The sequence below is a fragment of the Mus caroli genome, chromosome 2 (assembly GCF_900094665.2).
Source record: "Mus caroli chromosome 2, CAROLI_EIJ_v1.1, whole genome shotgun sequence".
Lineage (NCBI taxonomy): Eukaryota > Metazoa > Chordata > Mammalia > Rodentia > Muridae > Mus > Mus caroli.
The window spans coordinates 128,535,961-128,558,406 of NC_034571.1; the positions used below are offsets into that span (position 1 = coordinate 128,535,961).

The following is a 22,446-nucleotide window of genomic DNA, read 5'->3' on the forward strand; positions in this document are numbered from 1 at the left end:
GGTTTTCTTAGACAGGGTTTCTCTGTGTATCTCTGGCTGTCCTGGAATTCACTTTGTAGACCAGCCTGGCCTCTAACTCAGAAATCCGTCTGCCTCTGCCTCCCGAGTGCCGGGACTAAAGGCGTGCGCCACCACACCAGGCTAAGAAATGCATTTCTAATCACCATGTTTGGGTTATACTCATTTGATCATAAAGCTGATTCTAGTGATCATAAGGTATTTTGTGCCTTTATATTTCTGTTGCTGTCTAAAGGAAGCTATAATGTAAAAATACATACTTTACATACTGCTAGGTAAAATAGAGAGGCATGACTTTGAATTATTGGGTAAATATCAACATAAGAAAATATGCTATATTAAGGACATCTGGTGTGAGCAACAAATGTCCTAAGTTGGAAGAGATGAGTTGCAGGTGTGCCTCAGGTGTCCTATTGCCAGAACACAGGGAAAAGGAATGGTCATAGGTCACCGTGTCCATTGCATTGAAGGAAAGCAGCAGGTCAATGGGGCCTTCTCTCTGGTTCTAGTCTCTGAATGGATGTTCCTTCCTTAAAAGCCAGTCCTACAAAGATATCAAAAATACACATTAGAAAAAAGACAGCACCTTCAATAAATGGTGCTAGGACAATCTGCAGAAAAATGAAACTAGGTTCTTATCTCTCACCATGCACAAAGCTCAACTCCAAGTGGATCAAGAATCTAAATGTGAGACCTCACACTTAGAAACTGCCAGAGGAAAATGTAAGCAGTCTACTTCTATAGGGAGACACATGTAAGGACATTCTGAACAGCACTCCAGTGGCACATCAGTCCACAAATGAGATAACATGAAACCAAAAGGCTCTCTACAACAAAGGGAACTGTCAATTGAGTAGGAGGCAGCCCACAGAAAGGGGGATTTGCCATTCATACATTTGACAAGAGGATTCATGTCTTAGTATTTCTATTGCTGGAAGAGACTCCATGACCGAAGCAACTCTTATAAAGGAAAACATTTAAATTGGGACTGCCTTACAGTTTCAGAGAGTTAGTCCATTTTTGTCATTGTGGGGAACATGGTGGGGAGCATGGGACTCAAGCAGATGTGGTGAAGGTGGAGTTGAGAGTTCTGCATCTGGACTGCAGGCAGCAGGTCTTCCTGTGACTCTGAGCCACTGAGCCCGAGCTTGAGCTTCTAACAGCAAAAAGCCCAGCCCCTTGTGATGCATTTACATAGGTTTGTTTTGTTTTGTTTTGTTTTGTTTTGTTTTGTTTTGTTTTGACGAAGACACACATTCTCCCACAAGGCCACCCTTACACCATCAAGACCACACCTACTCCAATAAGACCACACCTATTTCAACAAGGCTATACCTCCTAATAGTGTCACCCGCTATGGACCTATGGGGACCATTTTTATTCAAACCACCACAATTAATATCTACACTATACAAAGAAATAATAAAACCCAGCAAAGCTCTTGTTCATTTTAACTGAAGTAGTAGTGTGTCTGATTTGTGTGATGCAAAACCATAAATTCATTTGTATCTGTTCTCTCCTGTTCGTGGCTATTTGTTGATTCAGCATTCACCTGTGCCAACTCCTTACTCCCTTTCATTCTTTGAATGTCCCTTGAGGTTAGTGTCAATTTACTTTCAGATAGAGAGGAAAACTTGAGCTTGAGAAGATTAATCAATATGGCTACCAAGATGCTTGAGCAGGTGTCTGTAGAGAGGAACTTGGAGTCTTCAAGCCACTGTAGAGCCACCTCATTTGAATGTCTTTGTGTCAGTTACTTTTCAATTGCTCTGCTAAAGCACCATGACAAAGGCAACTTAGTTTATTTGGGCATGTGGTTCCAGTGGGATTTGAGTCTTTCATGACAGAAGCTGCAGGCATGGTGGCTGGGTTAGCAGGTTGAGAACTCACATCTGGAACTGGAAACAAGAGGAGAGAGAGAGACTTGAGAATAGTTCATGGCTTTGAAACCTCAGGGAAATCCTTCCTCCAGCAAGGCCACTTTCTAAATCTCTCCAAACACTGCTACCAGCTAGAGACCCAATAGTCCAACATCTAAGCCTATGGGGGACATTTTTATTCAAATCCCCACAGCCCTCATCCTCAAAAGGTGTGAAAGCATGACATAATGCAAAAGCCCCCACACCATTCTCTTCGCCATATCGGAATCTTCCCAGTCACAAACAGGAAAAGGGAATCCTATACCATTCCTGTACCAATAAAGTGGAATTACATCACATATGAGCCAATCCAGAAAAACTGGCCATAGTTGGAGAAAAGGATTTACTCGTCCCTAGTTTGTGTTGCAAAGCCCACAGTATAAACATAGATAGACATCAGCAATTCACCTAGATAGCTAATTTAAAGGAGGGCAGGAAGGAAAGACATACTATAGTCTACTTTGAAATAAAATTTATAGGGCTAGGGAGATGTCTCAGTGGGTAAAGGGTTTGCTACCCAAGGGTTTTGATTCATCAGCACCCACTCTTGCAAAGCAGAAATGGGGCATCTCCAAGGTAAGCTGGCTAGCTAGACTAGAGAAATTAGCAGACTCTGGGTTCAACAGAAACCCCTGCCTCACTATATAAGCAGTCAATGTAAACTCCAGGCATTGACTATTGAATCTCACATGCATGCAAATATACATACATGTGTAATCATACACACAAGGCACATACCCCCCCACACACACCTGTTATCTAGGTACCCATCCACCCACTCTCCTTTTTATTCAGCTGGCTGAGTTTTCTGTAATTCCTTTCAAGAAGAAAGGAGATTAAATTTTATTTGACAGAGTACCTTTTGAAATAGGAAGAATGGAGAAATATTACTAAGCTAAATCAATTTGAATATTTTCTCAGGTTACACTATTGAATTCTGTGAAGATAGCATACACTAAAAAATGACATCCAGCTTAATCAGGCACTCCAGGTTTGATGAGGTGGAAGGTGTCTCCAGAAGCCCCCTGAGTGGCACGGTGCCTTCTGAGCAGGGATCTGAGGGACAGAAATAGACTCTGCCAGCAGCGCGGCCAGCCAGAGTGATGCTTCTGCCCCTCTCAAGAAAAGTGGCCTCTGTCTGCCACTTGTTCAGAATTTCCACAAGAATTCCTGACCCTTTTTAGTCTGCACTCTCTGTAGCCTAAAGTAAGAGTTGGGCCTGACAGCCAACCAGGCCCTTGATTGTCAAGGTTAGCTTCTCACCAGAGAACTGAAAACACTGCTCCCAGGAAGAAGTTCTTTTATGGTTTGTTTTCTTACTAGCAGATTCAACTACTGTTAACTGGAAAAACAGATTTTCAAAGGACACAAAGTCTGGCTTCCTTTTACAGTCTCCTCCACAGTTCCCTGGGTGGTAGACAGCATACCTGACTATGGGTCTTGGATATCATTACATCGGTCTGGCTAGACTGCCACAGCCTGAGTTCTAGTCTGAAAGTGCACATGTGAAATTGAAAACTAATGTTGGAGAAAAAGAATAGATTGTGTGTATTTACTTCCAGCAGAGGCTCAGTGTTTATTTTGTTGGTAGAAACCTAAGTAGGGTTATTATACGTCCTTTCAGCTAGCTGTCACTTTGTTCTCAAACTTGAGTTCTGAGCTGTCCAGGATAGATTGGATGGGTCTGGTGAGGAAACTTCTCAGCTAAGTCAAGGAGCTCGTTGTGGGCTTTTATGAACTATGCCTTTAGGATCAGTCAGGGCTTCTCTATAAGGTCCCTGGAAAATATCTATCCTGGCCATTACTTCTCACAATAACAAATAAGGAATTATCTCATGAACCAGATAGGCCATTTGTAAATATCTCTTTATCTTGTTTTAGTTGCTGAGGACCCCAGAGGCAGATAGGTTTTGTTGTCTAATTGTTGGGGATCATCCAGCACCTACCTGTCTCTGTGGGTTTCTGCCTTTCACACTATCTGTTTTACCATTCTACTGTAACTTGCTTCTTCTTGATCGGTTTTATTATCTCGTTTTGGAAGAAAGTAGCTGCTGCTGCTTCTCTTTTCTTCTTCCCCTCCCCCTCCCTTCTCCTTCTCCTTCTCCTTCTTCTTCTCCCTCTCCTTCTCCTTCTTCTTCTCCCTCTCCTCTCTCTCCTTTGCTTTCCTGTTTTTCTTTTTTGTTTGTTTTGTTTTTCACTTTTAAGGTCACAGGAATTGAACCAAGTGCTGGTTAAGTGCTATTTTACAGATCCTGATCCATAGTTGACAGTTGTTTTGTTTTGTTTAGTCTTGTCTTGCTAAGTTGTACAGGCAGGAATTGAATTTGTGATCTTTTTGTCTTAGCTCCTGAGTAGCTTCAATTATGCCATCCTGCTGTGCAAGAAGTAACTTCTTTACAGGGGCATTCAAATGGTGACCCTATGCAAACTGGGCTTCCCCGTCAGTCCTTCTGAGCCACCCCAAGTTTTGAAATGAGTACGTATGAATTAGGAAAAGATGTACCTTCTTCCACACAGCTCACTTTAACATGTTGCCTTATGCGGCACCTTCTCTACTGGAAGTTCCAGAAGAACTGATGGATCTGGCCTGGTGCCATCCCTTCACTATGAAAAAGTTCGTTTTTTGTTGTTGGTGGTGGTGGTTTTTTTTTTTCTGTAGCAAAATATTTTATTTGAAAATTTTATTTGTCCATTTATCCTTTCATGAATGAATTAGTTTTAAGTTGATTTTAAAATAAATACTTCAAGTGCAAGAAAGCCAGAGATGCGCAAGGCCATTTTAAGGTCTCTCATGAATGTGACATTCTAGAGTGTGAGCCAGTCAGTCCAAAGATGACAAAACAGCAGACCGTGTTTGGTGCCAGAAAGGAAGTAGGCAGGTTGTTGTGACTGGACCCAAAAAGCATAGTATGGAGATTTGAGAGCCTCTGAGGAGAAGACAGGATAGATCAGTCATTAAGGGGAGAACTGGAAAATGAAGAGCCACAGACACCAAGGGGATGAGAGAGACACTGAAAAGGTGGAACTAGAAGTGCAAAGGCCTGGAGGTTTTAAGGAAAGCAGGTTTGTTGTTAATGAGCAAAAAGAGTCGAGATCAGGAAGCCGGTAGGTCAAGTACAACAGAAGGAAGGACCTGGATCCTTTAGACCACTGTAGGTGAAATTTTACCCTAAATATAATGGGAACTTAGTTTAGGATTTATTTATAGAACTGGCTAAAACTTAAAGACTCAGGCTGGCTGCTGTGGGGTAAACCATGGAATGGAGAACAGTCCACAGCAGTGGTGACAAGGTCGTGATGGTAGAGATGGAGTTAGTGGGCATAACACGTCAGTGCGATGAAAGCAAACTTAAATGAATAAGAGGAGAAACCACAAGGAAGAAAAAGGCAAGGATGACTCTCAGTCTCAGTGAGTGAGTTGGCAGAGTGAAAAGTTAGATGCACCAGTCACATTTCTTGAAGTAAGGACAGTCTGTGATGGTAGAGAAGCTGAGAGAGGAGAGAGGGAACTTAAGAAGTCCCATCCGGACACGTCCAGTTCATTTTGAAACATCTCGGGATGACAACTGGGGAGTTAAATGTCTGATCTGGATCCCACAGGTCATTAGGCTGCTGTTTTAAATGTGGGAGACAGCAATAATTTGTCAGTATTGATGCCATGGCGTTTTACAGAAACCTAGGTGCATGATGGAAATGAGACATCCAAGAACCAAGTCATGAAGGGCATATGGAGTTTGGGTGTGTAACAAAAAGGCAGGAAATGGCATTAGAGAAATGGGGCATGGTCAGCGTGTGATGAGAGAAGGTATTTCAAGAAGAAAGGAACTGTCAACCACGCAGAGGCCAAATCACACACATACTACTGTCATACAACTTGTTTATAGTTGGTTACCATGATGACAATACTGTGTACTGCAACTTAGTGAGTTGTGTCTCTGAACTGTGTACCTTGCATACATACTTTGATTAGTTAGGATTCCGAGACAAATTTAGGAGGAAGTAAATACTTAATGGTGCAGCTGCATTTTGTCCCCAAAGGCAGAGGTCTTCCCTCACCTTCGCCTCTGTTATATTCACTGATATGTCTCCAGTTCTCAGTACTGTTATGGATCTCCCAGTACCTGGTATGGAGTTGAATGCATGTGGTGGCTCTTCACCAGGAATCTAACCAAACTGAAGCCCATCTTTGTTCAGGGACACCAGGCCCCTGGATTCTGCCACCTGTGGTGGCCATCTCTTGACATCAGATTTATTGTGATGAATATTGCTCTTTTTCCTAGAATTTAGAAAGATAATTTTGGATGGATGAAACTAAGAATCTGAAATACCTTTCTTAAAATGTTAATCTTGTAATTGCTATTTACTTACTGGTGCTTTTATCCATGGGGAAAGGACAGGTTCCTAATTGTTAGCTTTGTGGTGAGCTAGGAAGACATCTTTAGATCATGTGAAGAATGCCTAAATTTGTTGAAGCACAGAGTCATGTCTTGGTATTATACAAACATAGGGCACATTGCATCTGAGTTCGTTTCCTAAACATTCCTTTTCTCTCACTGACAGAATTTTCATGGTACTCCTAAATGTAATAGACCAGGAATCCCTTGGGCATAGGGTGGCTCTACTGTGGTGCGTGCGTTTGTAGAACACGTCTTCTTAAGGGAAGCTTTCATTCTGTGGTTTTCATTGAGTTTCTGGAGTCAGAGTACACAGTAGTGGGACACAATGCAGCGTGCAGCAGAAGCCCCGGGGGGCTCATGAGAATATGTCACTGATGCTAGTGTTGGTATGGACCAGTTCCAGGCAGCAGTGTGTCCTGTATGGTGGGCAATCAGGTGACACTTAGTTACCTTCCAGGAGCTCCTATCACAAGACCTCCATGTGAGTGTTCGCTGATTCGCCCGCGAATGAGGACACCACACACAATAGGGTTCTTCTGCAGCAAGCTTTATGCGTCTTGAGAGGGAGAGCATAAGCTTCACAACCGGAGACCCCAGGCAGTCCGAGCCCCTCCTTTTTATANNAAATTCTCCCCGNCTCGGACGTGGNAAGCCATGATTGGCTCAACACTGATCACCCCATATGATGTTATCCCTGAGGNGGAGCTGCCCGGGGCGGGGATTTCCAGCGCAGGCGCAAACTAGTTGTTTACTAGTTGGTACTGAGGAAATGACTCAGTACCGGAAGAGCGGCGCCCCACACCTCCACAGAACTCTTCTGTATAAAGCCAAGTCAGCGGTGTCATTAGTTTCAAACCTGTTACAGAGGAATGTTCTCTGTTAAAGAGGTAAACCTTTCAGTATACAGAAAGAACACACTGTGTTCTAAATAAAAAATGTTCAAGGGGGCCAGGCCGTGGTGTCCTTTAATCCCAGCACTTGGGCAGAGGCAGGTGGATCTCTGTGGGTTTGAGGCTGTCTTGGACTACAGAGTGAGTTTCAGGACAGCCAGGGCTGCACAGTGAAACCTGTCTCAAACAAACAAACAAAACCCCCCCAAAAAAACAACCAAACCAATCAATGAAACAAGAAAGAAATGTTCAACAGTATTATCAGAAATGGAGTTTTTAGGATGCAGATATGAAAGGTGCCTGCTTGTGGTCCTGTGATTGGATACCATGTTGTAAGTTATGAATACCCTCCCACTTCTTTTTAACAGGAATCTTTTGTCTTTGAGCCCAACTGCCTCTTCAAAGTGGATGAATTCGGCTTCTTCCTGACGTGGAAGAGTGAAGGCAAGGTATGGCATAAGACAGCAGCTTGTCCTGCCTGCTGTCCAGGTCAAGCCACTTCCCTTCCCAATAGGTGGACCAAGCTCCTCTTGAGGGCATGCAGACCACGCTTCCTCCTTCCCTCGAGATTCTTCACTGCATAATTTCCCGTCCCACTCCTTGGGGATAGCCTTGGAACTACAGACATTATGCAGTTTAGCTCTCAGAGATTCAGCTGGAGGAACGAAGCTTGCATTTTTTAAAAGAGCTACAAGTCATTGGGAAAAGGAAGCTACATTGTTATAAAAGCTTAGACAAAACAGGTCTGGTTTAATCTTGAGAGTTAACAATAGTTTCTAGAACATAATGTTCAAGCTGAGACAAACAGATGCCTTATAAAGAGCCTGGGCAATGATCTGATGTGCAGCGCAGCGCACACTTCATGAACATTGGAGATGAACCAAGACAGGTGGAGTTGGCAGTGTATAAAAACTGGCGTTATTCCTACTTAATGTTTTATATATGCAGATATTTAATGATGCAAGGCATTATTATGCGTATAAATACAGTAATACTTTATAAACATTTTACCAATCATTTAGAATTACACTCATATATGTATTCATATTAATGTGTATACAAATATGAAATAGTTTTGAGTCTTTTCTTGCTGATCATTAGACATCAATGCTGTTATTTGCTTTGCATTTTGCTATTTGTATGAACAGCATTGATTTTATCTTTAGAAATGTTTGTTAATACTCTGGGCCACCAGGCTGGCAGAATTGAAGTTCATTGCCGGGGTGTATGCTCTCTCTGCAGGAAGGACAAGTGCTAGAATGTTCCCTCATCAACAGTATTCGCCAGGCAGCCATACCAAAGGTAAATACGATTGGTGGTGTTCTTCAACTTTATTTTATTTATAGCGTGTAAGTGGGTGCTTGCATGCATGAGTGTCTGTGTGTGTTGGGATGACGTGAGTGTGCATGTGCTATCCACGTTCCTGTGGAATTGGCTCTGTCTGTCCACCCTGGCATGGGTTCTGGGAATACAACTCCAGTCATTGTGCTTGTGTAGCAAACACTTTTACCCTCGGAGCCATATTGCTGGCCCTGCTGTTCTTTTAAACATAGATTTACAAGAGCATACTTTTCATCGGTAACTCTTAGGTGACTTGGGTTACATTATTTGGATTTCAGTTATATTAGCAATGTTTTAACCCTTGGAACTAGAAGCATTGTATTGTGTCAGTATCAGAGAGGCTGATCCCTTCATCTAGAAACTGGTTCTAAAACCTCCCTTCATCCCCTGAAGTCAGCGATTTGCTCTTCATGTGTAACTGATGACTGTGGGGGTTTACATGGCTGAGGCACCCATACTGCTTCATCTGTGCACTCAAAACACTAGTGCACACACAAAGCCTGGCTGAACTCTGAGAGGGAAGGCACCCGGAGCACAGAAATCAGGGATCGTCAGAGATTGGTGTGCTTGAAGAAGAGGCTGTCTACAGAGTGCTCTGCGGAATTTAAAAGGTTTCTCTTCATAGAATGTTCAACCACAGAATTTATTTCCCTCACTGTAACCGCCTTGTGTGGTTTCAGATTTCCCAAACAAAGTTCTATTCCTGATTGTTTGTTTGTTAGTTTTTATTTGTCAGTTGGCCTCTTTCATGTTAGCTATGTTTCCTGTGTAACTACTTATTGGAATTTCCTCTGGAAAACAAGCGTGGTATTTTATGTGGGAATTAGGGTAAACTTTCACAGCTTTCCTTCCATGTGAGGATGCATACATTATAGAAATGCAAATGCTTGCTCTTTTTATCCAAGCTGCATGTGAGTCTTAACTTCATTTCCTCAGAATAGCCTGTGCTAGTGACTGTGGTGGTGGTGTTCTCATTCCTGGTAAGTAAGCCCAAGCCTGTGTTCTATGGTAAGAGGCTCCGTGGGATATTCATGGACACAAGCAAACACCAGTACAGTCTTTCCTGAACATCACCAAGGCTGAACTTTTCTGAGAGTGACAATCAAAAAATTCAGACAAGGAGGCGGGAGATGTGGTTCAGCAATTAAGAGCACTGGCTGCTCTTCTAGTGGACCCCAGCCTGATAAAGTCCCAGAACCCTCATGATGACTTTCAACTATCTGAGCACTAGGCACAAACAATCATAGACATACATGCCATCAAACAAATAATTGAGATTTATTTTTAAAAGATGTATACAAAAGACTATTGAGCCAAGTTTTCTTGAAGAAGAAAGAAGAAGAAGGAGAAGGAAGAGGTGGAGGAGGAGGAGGGAAGAGGAGGAGGAAGAGGAAGAAGAAGAGGAAGAGGAAGAAGAAGAAAAGTATGATGCTCTTCTGATGCAGTTTTTGTCCACTATAATGTTGGGGACTTCAGCCCTCCAGGTTTTATAGTAATGCTAGTTCCCTGGGGGGTTTTAATGCAGCAGGGACCATTTCCCTTTAGGTATATTTTTATATGAAGTGTGGTTTCTTTTCACCGCATTTTCCTCCACACTCTGCAACCTACCATATTTTTTCCTATTTTTATCCATCTACAGGATCCCAAAATCCTGGCTGCTCTCGAAGCTGTTGGAAAATCTGAAAATGATCTGGAAGGACGGATATTGTGTGTCTGCAGCGGCACGGATCTGGTGAATATCGGCTTCACTTACATGGTGGCTGAAAATCCAGAAGTAACTAAGGTAACATCTCAATAGCCTCCCTCCCCAATAAGTATATGTTGTGTGTGTGTGTGTGTGCGCGCGTGTGCGTGTGTGTGTGTGTGTGTGTGTGTGTGCGTGTGTGTGTGTGTGTGCGCGCGCGCACAGTTGTTTAATGTTTAATATAATTTTAAATACGAAGTTGAGAATTGTACACTCATTTTAATCGTTTAAAAGTTCACTGCTCTGCTGGAATATTTCTGTAGAAAATTCAGCATCCCAAATGCTTTCATTACCCATCACACACAGAAGTCAGCCCGGGCATGTTGTGTTTTCAGATAACTAGCCCAGGCCTCCCATAACTTGAATGTACCCAGGAGTTCCTGTGATCAGTAGGTCTGAGTTAAGAGACAAGAGATTCCTTTTCGGTTAAGCTCAGAGAAGCACAGTCTGAGTATCAAATACCTTGGTCAGTCCTGCCCACCAGAAACAATGTAAACCATGAATATGGCTTAGGTGTAGCTGCGTGCGAGAGAGCAAGCATGGTATGCATGAGGTTCTAGTATAAAAAATGAAATAAAAACGTAAAACGGTAATGAGTGGCTCAGTAGTATAAACTGTGACAAGCGTGTTCAATATCCTGGGTTCTACCCTCAGTGCCAGAGACCAACATGGCTATAACTATTTCTGTAAAATATGGTTATTTAACCCAGTATATTCTAACCATTGTTATTTTAGTATGCTATAAGCATAAAATTTACTAATGACATAGTTTACATTCACTTGTTCATAGTGTTTGACATCTAGTGTGTGTTTTCACATCAAACATGTAAAATTAAAAGTGCAAAGTAGCCGCTGTCTACCATATTTAACAGTGTAAATTCAGTTGCTTAAAAATCCCAATCTCTTTTCCTCAGTAGGCTGTTTGAAGTATTGAGTTAAGACCCATCTTATATTATGATGCCCATTACGTAGTAAGAAATCATTGCCCTAGCAAGGTAATCCCTAAAGGGATTTTGGTGCAAAAAGCTTCAGACTTAAATCTTCCCAACTTGACTTCCAAACATAAGTAATCTATATGAAGGAGACCAAGTCTTTTCTCTTCTATCATAGAGACCTGGGTTTGGGAAAGGAGAGGTCTTTCATTTTCCATTAATCTCATAATTAGAAACACAGCATAGATTTAATGAGAAAGGTAGAGATGCTGAGTTGTATAGGAAGAAGGATATTCACCAGCTAAGATCAGGTGGGGAAGCAGAGGACCATCACAGTCATGGACTCTGGGTCTAACAAGAGGCAGAATTGAGTGTTGCTCACTCTGGGACCACGGGGCTTACTCACCATCACTTGCATGGCATGGCCCTCATTCTAGAAGCACTGGCCTCACCAGGGATGTCCTTGCACATGAGTCCCAGACGCCTAGAGGCATTGATGCAGAGCCTGCATTTGTAAAAAAAAAACAGCTTCCAAGTGACTATCGTGTGTGTGCGCGTGTGTGTCTCAGAGGCTCTTGCTTTGTGCCTTTGGAAGAAGGCATGGGCCCTCCAAGGACAGCTTTTGCTCTGTCCTTGTGGAAGTGGCTTTGTAGGTTTTGTGCTATTGTTCTATGTCATCTCAGTTTGGGAGAACAGCTTTTACAGGCCTCTCAAGTTTTTATTTCTCTGCTCAGACAGGAGCCTAATTTGAATGGATTATTGACCTTGATCTAGACAAATAGCGTTGCATATTTGCTGCAAAGGTCTTTCTGCTCACTGTTTGCCATAGCAACCCTGACTCTTGGGGATCTCGTCTGGCTAACTGTGAAGAGAATGACTTGCTTGTCACATACACATGTTTGGCTACTTGGAATTTTGCAAAAAATATTGTAAACTTTGTTGTCTTGTGACATCAATTCCTGCTAGGAAAAAAAAACAAAAACAAAACCACTGTGATTCCTTCTAAACTCCAGAATCTGCACTCGGGCTCCGATTAGCTGAGCAGAAATCCGTCCTTTTCCTTCTCAGCCAACTGGGAACGTAGACACCATACTTACTCTTCTGTGTCCCATTTATTTTTTTCTTCTGTGAAATGAGACTTGCGTAAAAAGTACCCGCTGTGCGATTGGGAGGGTTGCCGGACTTGCTGCTTTGAAAATGTGCATGCATTTCATCTTCCTGTTAGCTATGATGATCCCAAAGTCAGAATGTAAGCTGGGGGTGGGGGGAAGATCAGGATGAGCCTCCTACCATCTTATCTCTCAGACATGACAAATAGACTGTGGAACTCCAAAGACCACATGGGAACATAGACCAAAGCCCAGGCTTAACCTCACACTGTCTGCCTTTGCTCCTCAATGGTGGCTACATCGCTCTAAGACCTGAGCTAGTAAGGTCCTGGGAAAATGTCTCAAATCAGCAAATCTCAGGTGCTTGTTTCCCATAATTTGATTGCTGTCAATCTTGGTCCATTGTGTTTAAGAATCTCCTTCTGGAATATACAAAAATGAGTAAGTTATATGTAGAGGAGGGATAAAGTGGGCAGTACATCCTCAAAGACAAAATTTAACTGTTTTTCTTTAAGTAGCAGACACGTTTTTAAAATAGTTTTATTTCCTAGAAAATAAAGACTCTAATTCTGTTCTGATTTTCAGTTCAAACTCACAGATATTTAATCCTACTGTTTTTGTGGAGAAAATATTTTAGCTTCTCGGAACTGTTACTTAGAAGAAACTTTTTTAAAAATATTTCTCTACTGGTATAATATACAAATGATAACTCTCATTGTCCAGACTGAAGAGGGTTAGTTAGATCATGTCCTTCTGGTTAACGAGTGCTTGTTGACAGCATTAAATACCATATTTCCCTAACTATGAGTAATAATTTTTCCCTGAATTTTTCAGTGAATATGCATGTGGATGGGTAATGATGCTCATATCTTGTTATCAATACTTAAAGGCTTATATTAGTCAACACCAGAACCTTTATCGACTTCAGTATTGACAGTATTTCCTACATTCCCATTTTATTCCTAATCTTGGGTAGCTGCATCCCTAACAGATTATACAAGCCAAGAAATGAGTGATTGGGTTAGGTAAAAAAGATGGAAGAGTCCATCAGTTAACTCAGGTCAATGAGAGTAGCAGAGTAGCTTAAGGCTATGCAGGAGAGAAGGCAGATAGAGTTTAAGCCTGGGCTTTGGTCTGTCTTCCTGACTGGTCATTGGAGTTTCACAGTTTATCTGTCATGTCTGAGGTGGAGAGGTGGATGTGACTCAGTGGTACCAGTCACATATGAGTGGAACCAAGGACCCTTGAATTATGGGATCACAGGATGTGCTAATGGCCCAATTAGCCCATATGGAAGATGTTCCTGGTGAGTTCATTACAAAAGCCAGTAACAGCAAAGAAGTGGTTTTTATATTAATCTGTAGAGATCTTGAGTGCTTTGGCTAAAAGAAACTACATGTGCTTCACTTTCTGGCCATTCTCTCAATGGCTGAGCTGAGACATCACTTGTCATCTGTTGGTGGGATGTCATGGAGCTTTTTATATATACCCCAGCCATTAAGGATATTTGTGGAACGGGCTGCTATTAAGCCCTCATTTCATAGCTCTGTGACTTCCCTTAACCTATCGCTTGTCTAGTGCTGTGCAGATTAGCACATAGACAGCATTTGGAGGAAACAAATAGCAATCTACCTTTAAAAGGATTGCTCTAGAATATCCAACCCTACTAGCAGCAGGCCTTTTTCTTTTCACTAGGCTTTCATTTGTTTATTTAATGTTTTATTATAACCGACATACACAGGTTTGAAAATTAATAGAAGTCTTTCATTGTAAGCCTCCAAATTTGGGGCAAAAGAATTTACTATCTATATCAACATGTGGCCTGGAAATTGAGTTTAGTGTTTAGGTATCCAAGGGCTTTGAATGTCTTAGGAGCATTCCACATTTCTTTCTCTGACCAAGGAGGGAAACAGGAAGAGAGTTTCCAGCACTGCATTTGATTACTGAAGTGCTTGAGTCTCCTCCTAACTCCTAGACTATTACGCTACAGAACAGTCTGATTGTTCTGAAAAATTCACTTCTCCAAACATTTAGCCGAAGCCAACTTTCTATTCATCCAGACTCCAGAAGGACCGAATTTATCTCAAGAGAAAATTTTCTGACTCTGAGCGAGTCCTTCAAATTGTTTTCAAAGAGTGTCTGCGATGTGTGTGTGTGTGTGTGTGTGTGTGTGTGTGTGTGTGTGTGTGTATGTGCCTCATTTTACATGACTGTTTGGTGAGTCAGTAAAGCCCAGATGATTCAACTTTCTCCAAGTTCAGGTTGCAAATCCTTATAAAGTGTTTTCTAGTCATTTGACTGTGGAAATGTGGCTGTGTATTTTCCAGAGATGCAAGTCTTATATAAGACATCCTGGAAGCTCAGCTTGTGCCGTCTCCAGCTGCTCTCCACCGTGTAAACAGCCTAGCCTTGCTACTTGCCACTGATTTAGGCTTGTGCTTGACTCCACTTCTCCTCCCTTATATGGTATCCTGAACAAGGTGGTGGCCAAACTTTTCACCTGCTGTCCTCCTCTCAGCCGCTCTGCCAAGACCACCCACACCTCCCTGTCACACCCCCAAACCATCCATTATATTATTCAAATTTCGTCTCCTCAGTATATCCAGAGCACAATTGCTTCTTACTGCCACTGTTGTGTGCTGTGGTCCTGACCAAAACTATTTATATCTCCTCTTCTCCTCTCCTGTTCTTCTCCTCTCCTCTCTTCCTCTCCTCCCCCTCACCTCCCCTCCTCTCATGTCTTCATCTTGACCTTGCCCCTTGTAGTCCATTCTCAGAATAGCAGCTGAAGATAAGCCTCTTCAGATCAGGGGCTTTCATCACGTGGGATGCTCTAAGGCCTCCAAGTCTCTATGAAATCCAGCCTCATCTGCTTCCTTGCCTGCCTTCACCTCCGTTTTCCTCAGCCATGTTTCTGTCAGATCTCTGTGGATATGCTGGCCGTTTGCTCTTTCCCCTGTTATAAAGGAAGGTTTTATGTCTGTTGTTTGTTTGTTTGTTTGTTTGTTTTGTTTCCCTGTTTTTCCCCCTGGTTCTCTTTTCATCCCTGCTGGAGTATTCACTACCTACTGCAGCTCCTGTCCTCTCGACACACTTCAGCCCTTCCCCATTCGTTCTTCTTTCCAGGTCAGTTTCCAGCCTTTTGAAAGTGCTCAATAAACGCATGCTTACTGAAGACAGCTATGCTGGCCAGGCCAATATATCCTAACCCAGCTGGTTAAGATGACAGTAGTCTTGCCCTAATTTTTGGGAAATGGGTTCCAGTATCCCACAGTGAATCCCTAAAACCACAAATGGTACCAAGCTCCGTATGCACTTCTCCATTGTTTCTTCTTCCTGTAAACACATCTGATTAGGTTTAATTTTTGTTAAAGGAAGTCACAATCCATAGTGAATTGTGAACAATAGATTGTGATAGAATTGCCAACATCAGTACAGTTATGCATGAGGACATTATTAAGTAAAATAGGGACTTATTTGAGCACAGCCCATCTGATAATGAGGTAGCTCTGAGTGCCCAACAAGAGGGCAGTACATCCCAGTTGCTTAGAGCGGGACAATATGGGATTTGATTCTGCTACCAGAGGGTGTGCAAGTTAGAACTTATGAGTAGCTTGCTTCATCCATTTTTCATTTAATATTTTCAGACATGAGTCACCAATACCATTGACAGTGAAATAAGGGTAAGGGGGTGCCACTGTATCAGCTCGGTGTTGTACACTTTGATTTTATACAGACTCGCTGAGGAGGAGCTAGGGAAAACGGTACTTGACAAGCAGGCTGAGAAAATGTGATTTGATGGCAGTCCAAGGGGAACGGAATGATCTATAATCCCGAGGTGTTATTTTTAGAGTCATTTTTCAGGATGTAATGAGATTGCTGCCACTGAGAGTCCATGACAGGACTGGAGGTTTCGATGCTGTTCTCTTGGCTTCCTCCCAATCTGGATCACCATATCCTGCTTACCTCAATACTTCCTGTCCTTCCACTTAGAAAATGTCGCTTTCCTTTCCTCTCCTGAAAAGCCCTCTGTTAAAAAAGAAATGCTAACAAATTGCTGCCACCTTTACCCCAACCCCAGGGTGCTGCTGGGTAAAAGGTGTGTCTTCTCTGTCATGTAGCTAGAAACACTTGAGAAGAAGCAACCTCATGCTGAAAGCTTTGGCCCTTTTTCCAAGAAACTGTAATTAAGCTTTTTATTCTTCCTCCCTGATTCCTCCTCCCTGAACCATCTTCATCCCTCTGCTTATTATTTTATCATAGGCTATGCAAATTAGTTAGTAGCACGCTTACATCTTATTTACTTAGAAAACCAACTCTGGTTTGTTTGTTTCTTTGTTTGATTCTCAGAAGGCAGCTAGCTCAGGAGGGTTTCCATCTCCAGCAAATAGGAGTTCAGATGTCTTTCGTTCCGTTACTGCTGGTGCTGCACAGTGCAACCCCAGTCACTGTGCTGTGCGCCAGGCTCAAGCACATCCCACATTCAATATTTCCACAAATAAATCTGCCATTTTATAGCAACTCGAATTTTCCTTTGATTATAGAAATAAGTTGTTATTGTGAGGTTCAAAATGCAGAGATTGGAACTGAGTTCAGGCAATTTCCATCCCGCTCATTATACTTTCTTCAGGTTGTAAATATTGGGCGAACTTTGTAAATTATACTTTGTGACTAAGTTACCAAATAGTCACTAGACTAATTACTGCAGAAATTAAGTTATGAAAAGTAGTAAGTGTTCCTTTTTTGGGTTTAAAAATGATAGTAGGGTGTGTGATTTATTGCAGGCAACACAATATCACTTTCAGAAACTGAGTTGAATGTTAAAGGCACCTTGTCTGCACTTGGATTATGTTGACTAACTACAGAGGTTCCTGGAGAAGGAAGGGATTTACTCTTTGTTTCACTGGGAAAACAAAAGCAGGCCTCACCTCCTTCTGTTGGCTCTGCTAACATCCTCCACAACCTCAAAGACCTCAGTCTCGTTCCTGCATGGATGGTCAAGCACTGAGGAACTTCAAGAGATCAGACTGAGCTTCAGCCAGGGTCTTAGAGAGGTGCCAGTTCTCGGGGCCCCTTCTTGCCTGATAGTGAGAAATCTAGATAAAGAACCTAGGAAAGTTTGAACAGGTAGACCTAAACCCAAGTCACCGGTTTTCATGCCCACAAGTGTTAAAGTGGCTAGAGCATACAAGTAGACAAATGCAGCTCCCTGCTCTCCCAGCCTGGACATGAATTCACCAAGGCAGAACAATGAAAGGCACCTGGGGTAAACCAGGGTCTGTGACTCTAGAGAGCTCACATTTGCTTCACAGGACCCCATGTTAAAATCCTTTCATACAGTAGTTTGTGTTAGTTTGGGTATGATATGCCCAGGGTCTTATGTATTCTAGGCAAATGTTCTACCACTGAGCTAGACCCCCAAACATTACAATGGTCTCAATTTTCAGAGTATAGGCTAGCGGCTCCCAGAGCCCTAGCAGCTCCCACAGAGCTTCAAAGTCATGTCCAGGCCCAGCCTCGGGCCTTCTCAATCAGCAACCCATGTTCTGGTGATCCGATTTGCCCTCCAGATGATTGTGTTGTACCCTGAAAAATGTGGCTATGGGAAAACAGTCCACCTTAATGTCCCACCATCCTATGGAGATCTAGGAGAAGGGGCATTCACCTGCTGGGGTGAGCTTTGCTTTCTGTCTTCTTAGGCAGCTGGCTGGTGAATCTGAACCTCTCTCCCCACCCTCAATATTCAATAAGTCTCTTCACTACCTTGCCTCACAGTGAGGCTTAAACATAACGAGTATAGAGGATGTGTGTGTATCTGTGTGCATATGTATGTAGGGTGTGTGCATGTATCTGTGTGGGGGAGAAGGTGTGTGTTTATGTTGTGTGTAGGGGGGTTGTCTCTCTGTGTGTATGTGTGTGTTTCAGGGGGAAGGATATGAGAGGACTCTCTCTCTCTCTCTCTCTCTCTCTCTGTGTGTGTGTGTGTGTGTGTGTGTGTGTGTGTGTGTGTGTGCGCGCTCTCGCATTTCATGCTTCCAAAACTAGCAGTTGGCATTTTCGTGCCAAAGTGTTAGATCCCGTGGGAAGACTGGAGTGAGCATTTACGTTTCTCGGTTTGGCAAGGATCGTAGCTAGCTTTGAGTGCCAAGCCTCATTGCATACTGAAGAGTCCGTGGAGGTGCTGAAAGGTCATGACTTGTGCTCAGCAAAAAATGCCATGGATGCTTTACCTTCTCCGGAGATTATTGTATGGTAAGACCATGGGGGTCAAAGTATGGTCAGGGCGCAGCAGGTCGTGTCACTTAGGAGCCAGTGTCAGAGTCACCAAGGCAAAAAGTCATTGGGCCAAGATGCTCAGGTGCTTCCTGTGGACACTGAGGTATGAGCGGTCCCACGGGAGAGCATGGAGGTCTCAGTGGTCCTCTACGCATGTGAGCTGCACACAGGGAGACAGTTTGTGCGGCATTGGAATGTTGAGTCCAGATTGGTCCCTGGTGGCCACTAGAGAAAAGAGGTTGCCCTGAATCAATAAATGTAATGCAATTTTCCCTGTACCCTCAGTGAGTATAGTTTTTACAAGGGAAGCAATCTTTTCATCACCTAATCAAATGACAGGCAAAATGAAATAAAAATGGTCCCAAGATAAAGAAACAGAATAAGAAAAACCAGGCAAAAAAGCATATATGAAAATATAGACAAATGTAAAGGAAAATTGTTTAGTGCAATGCACCACGAACAAACCAAACTCTGTCCACCGAAGGAGCTGTCCAAATGGTGGGAGACCAGGCCCTCTGAGTAACATTTGGATAGATCCAGAGAGCTGGCTGCCAGGTTGTCAGAGTAAAGGAAAGGACATTTTATTCATATGGAGTATCTGCATGAGAAGTCCAAGAGAGGCTTCACTATGAGCTGTGTCCCATGACAATGGTAGTCTGAAGGCACCCAGGGTCCCTAAATTGCATTATTTCAACTTGCACTTATCAGCTGTGAGGGATGAGTCCCATACACCAACTCATTTAAATATCAGCATAGAGTTGCTACTGATGGTTGTCAATCAATCTGTGATAATATTGAGCTAGTCGCCTGGCTTAGGTATATCTTCTGTTATTGGACTGGCTTAGGTATATCTTCTGTTATTAGAAAGCTCAAACTAGAGTTACCACTGCATTCTGCATAGGAAGTACAGAAGAATACAGTCACACAAAACCAGCAGTCCCTTAAAATGAGTTTTCCAGTTCCTGTGTCATCTCGTAAAAATTGCTATGAAATTTGCTTTCTATAAAACTGCTTCAAAATGAACAAATTGAGTGTTCTTTATGACTCTGTAGTGTTGTATAACCACCCCCACTGTATAGTCTATAACACATCATCCGGAAAGGAAGCCCATCCTTCCTCCACCATCCCTGTCTGCAACCTGAGCACATCCTGTTATCAGTTGGCCTCCTGCTGTTTATCAGCATAGTGTATCACATTCTATCACTAGGAGTTTCACCACATTCATTTGCTGGTCTTTGAAAATGCGACCCTCAAGTCCCTGTCATCTAGTCCCTGTGATCACTGAGGTAGGCTTCCTTGGAGTTTTAGCTTCTTTTTCTTTGGAAAATGTCCAGTGTCCGGATCACTTCCCTTTGAGGATCTGTGGTGTTCACGAGGACCATACTGTTCCTTTCTGGTGCCCTCCTACCATTGTGTTTCTGGAATGTACTGGTTGAGGAACAGAATCTAAACCTTCCCAGAGCACATATTTTGCCCTGATTTTCGTTTATCAGATGCCTCTAGCAGGAGAGTTATAATAATCTCCACAGAAGCATATTGTGAAGTTCAAATTTCTTCTTTGGCTCCTGGAAGGAAAAATGTCACTAGCCTTAAATTGCTTCTTCATTTTCCACAGAGCTCCAGTTTTTACTGCTAGCAAAACCAGCTATTGGGAACATAACGTGTGTGTGTGTGTGTGTGTGTGTGTGTGTGTGTGCCCACCCGCCATGTGTGTATGGGTGTTCATGCATGCATTTGCGCGCTACCAAGAACACATATGGTTCTGAAAGCTGAAACTATTTTACCTTTCAGAAGTTGTGCTGACCCCTAGTAATAATACAAACTGAACATCCTTACTTTCAGAATTCTAAATCTGAAGTGCTCCCCAGTGTTTGTAGTACAGGCATGAAAGAAAGATGGGACCTGGTGTCACAGGTAATAGTCACAGTGTAGGTGCAGTAAAAATATTGTGAAAAATTACACAACTTACAAAATTACAGGATATGGGAATAAAGTATATATAAAACACAAATGAACTTTATGTTTAATATATGGACTCATCCCTAAGATATCTCATTCCATATGTACTGGCTAGTTTTGTGTTAACTTGACAGAAGCTAGAGTCTTTTTAGTAGAAGGAAAGTCAACTGAGAAAAGTCCTCCATCAGATTGGCCTGTGAACAAGACTCTTGTACATTTTCTTGATTGATTATTGCTGTAGGAATGCTGAACCCACTGGGTGGTACCTCCCCCGAGCAAGCTAAGGGAGCAAGTCAGTAAGCTGTGTTCCTCCGGGTCTTCTGCATCAGTTCCTGCTTCCAGGTTCCTGGAACACTTGAATCCCTAACCTGACTTTCCTCAGTGTGATGGAGTGTTTGTCACCTGAATGATGTAAGATGAAATAAACCCTTTCCTCCCCAAGTGGCCATGGTGTTTTTCACAACAACGAAAATCTAACTAAGTCAGTATATTATCTTACTATGGTATATCTGCACATATGCAGATATTCCAGTCTGAATAAATCTCAAATACATATAGTCCCAAGCATTTTCTATGCGTATTAGACACTGTTCAAAGTGTTGTGCGCATTATTTAATGTCACAACATCTCAACTGGATGACTATTAATGATGGTCTTCCTTATCTAGAGGAGATATGGGCCCGAGAGATGAACTTGCCAAGGTCATACCCTTAGTGACAGTATACACCCGTCGTGCCAGGCTCGGCTCCAGATCTCGAGTTCTAACACTGCTGTGCTGCAGCTCACAGCTATGAATTTTTCTTACCAATATAAAGACAAAAGTGTGACCAGCTCCTTTACCTGTAACATAATATGGTTTTCACATAGCGTTTAAGCGAATAACTTTAATGAGGTTATTATGAAGTTGCTATTCTGTGGGATGTATATACTTTGAGAAAGCTACCATCTCAACATTGTTGATCTGCGCCCAAGTCAAGCAAGAAACAGCACATTCGGAGCTACTCCATTCTCATTGAAGCTCAGCAAGGAGAAGGGTGGGGTTTTACTTATTTCCCACAGTGCTTTTTCCTTTTGGACGAATATCAAGTTAGTATTTCAGAAATGCTGCTCTACAGACAGAACAGTGTTGTCATGGAGGCATCATTCGGCCCGATGTTACTGTAGCACTTCCAAAACAGTGATGAAGTCTTGGCATTCATCTATTTATTGACACTGTGAACATCCTATTGACTGTCAGCGTGCCCTCTAGTCTCGTCCATTGGATGAATTTATGGTAGGAAGCTTTCCTTAAAGATAGCACCTCAGATAACAAGACTTTTCTCAGAAGTTTATGTCACTTCTAATCCCTCTTATGTTGATAGTGTTTATAGGCTTCTCTATAGATCTGACTTGTTCGAACTAAACAGGTCGATGCTGCCTAGCTGGACAGAGTCAGTCAGCCAGAGGACCCCTGACTGAGTTTGGTGACATAGAAACTGGGTAGGTAGCATGATTTGTAGGTCAAAATAATACTTAGTTTGGCTTGAGATAAATTTCCAAACTGTGTAATTTGGTATATTATGTGGAAGAATGGAAGCTTTGGTACTATGGTTGCAGGCTTCAATACATACATGCATGCATACATACATACCTACATACATGTTGATGTTTGGCTTTGAATTCACTAGATACTTCCTTATTCTTCATCATCAGTATGCTGTAGAATTAACAATTAAGAAAACTCTGACTCTAACCAAATTGGTGGTTTCTGACATCCAAAGATTGATATTCTTGGTTTTCTTTTTTTTTTTTTTTTAAGATTTATTTATTATATGTAAGTACACTGTAGCTGTCTTCAGACACTCCAGAAGAGGGCGCCAGA

The 22,446-nt window shown here is 42.4% G+C and overlaps 1 protein-coding gene across 10 annotated transcripts in view; it reads left to right on the plus strand.

Annotated features, from left to right (window-relative positions):
* Window positions 1-22,446, plus strand: part of Plcb4 (phospholipase C beta 4) — a 353,082-nt gene that overhangs the window by 239,531 nt on the left and 91,105 nt on the right. For all 10 annotated transcript variants that reach the window (XM_029473927.1, XM_029473924.1, XM_029473932.1 and 7 more), the window contains 3 exons: window positions 7,593-7,673; window positions 8,467-8,526; window positions 10,205-10,348. In XM_029473927.1, the coding sequence (XP_029329787.1) occupies window positions 7,593-7,673; window positions 8,467-8,526; window positions 10,205-10,348 (285 nt within the window). The remainder of the gene's footprint in view (window positions 1-7,592; window positions 7,674-8,466; window positions 8,527-10,204; window positions 10,349-22,446) is intronic.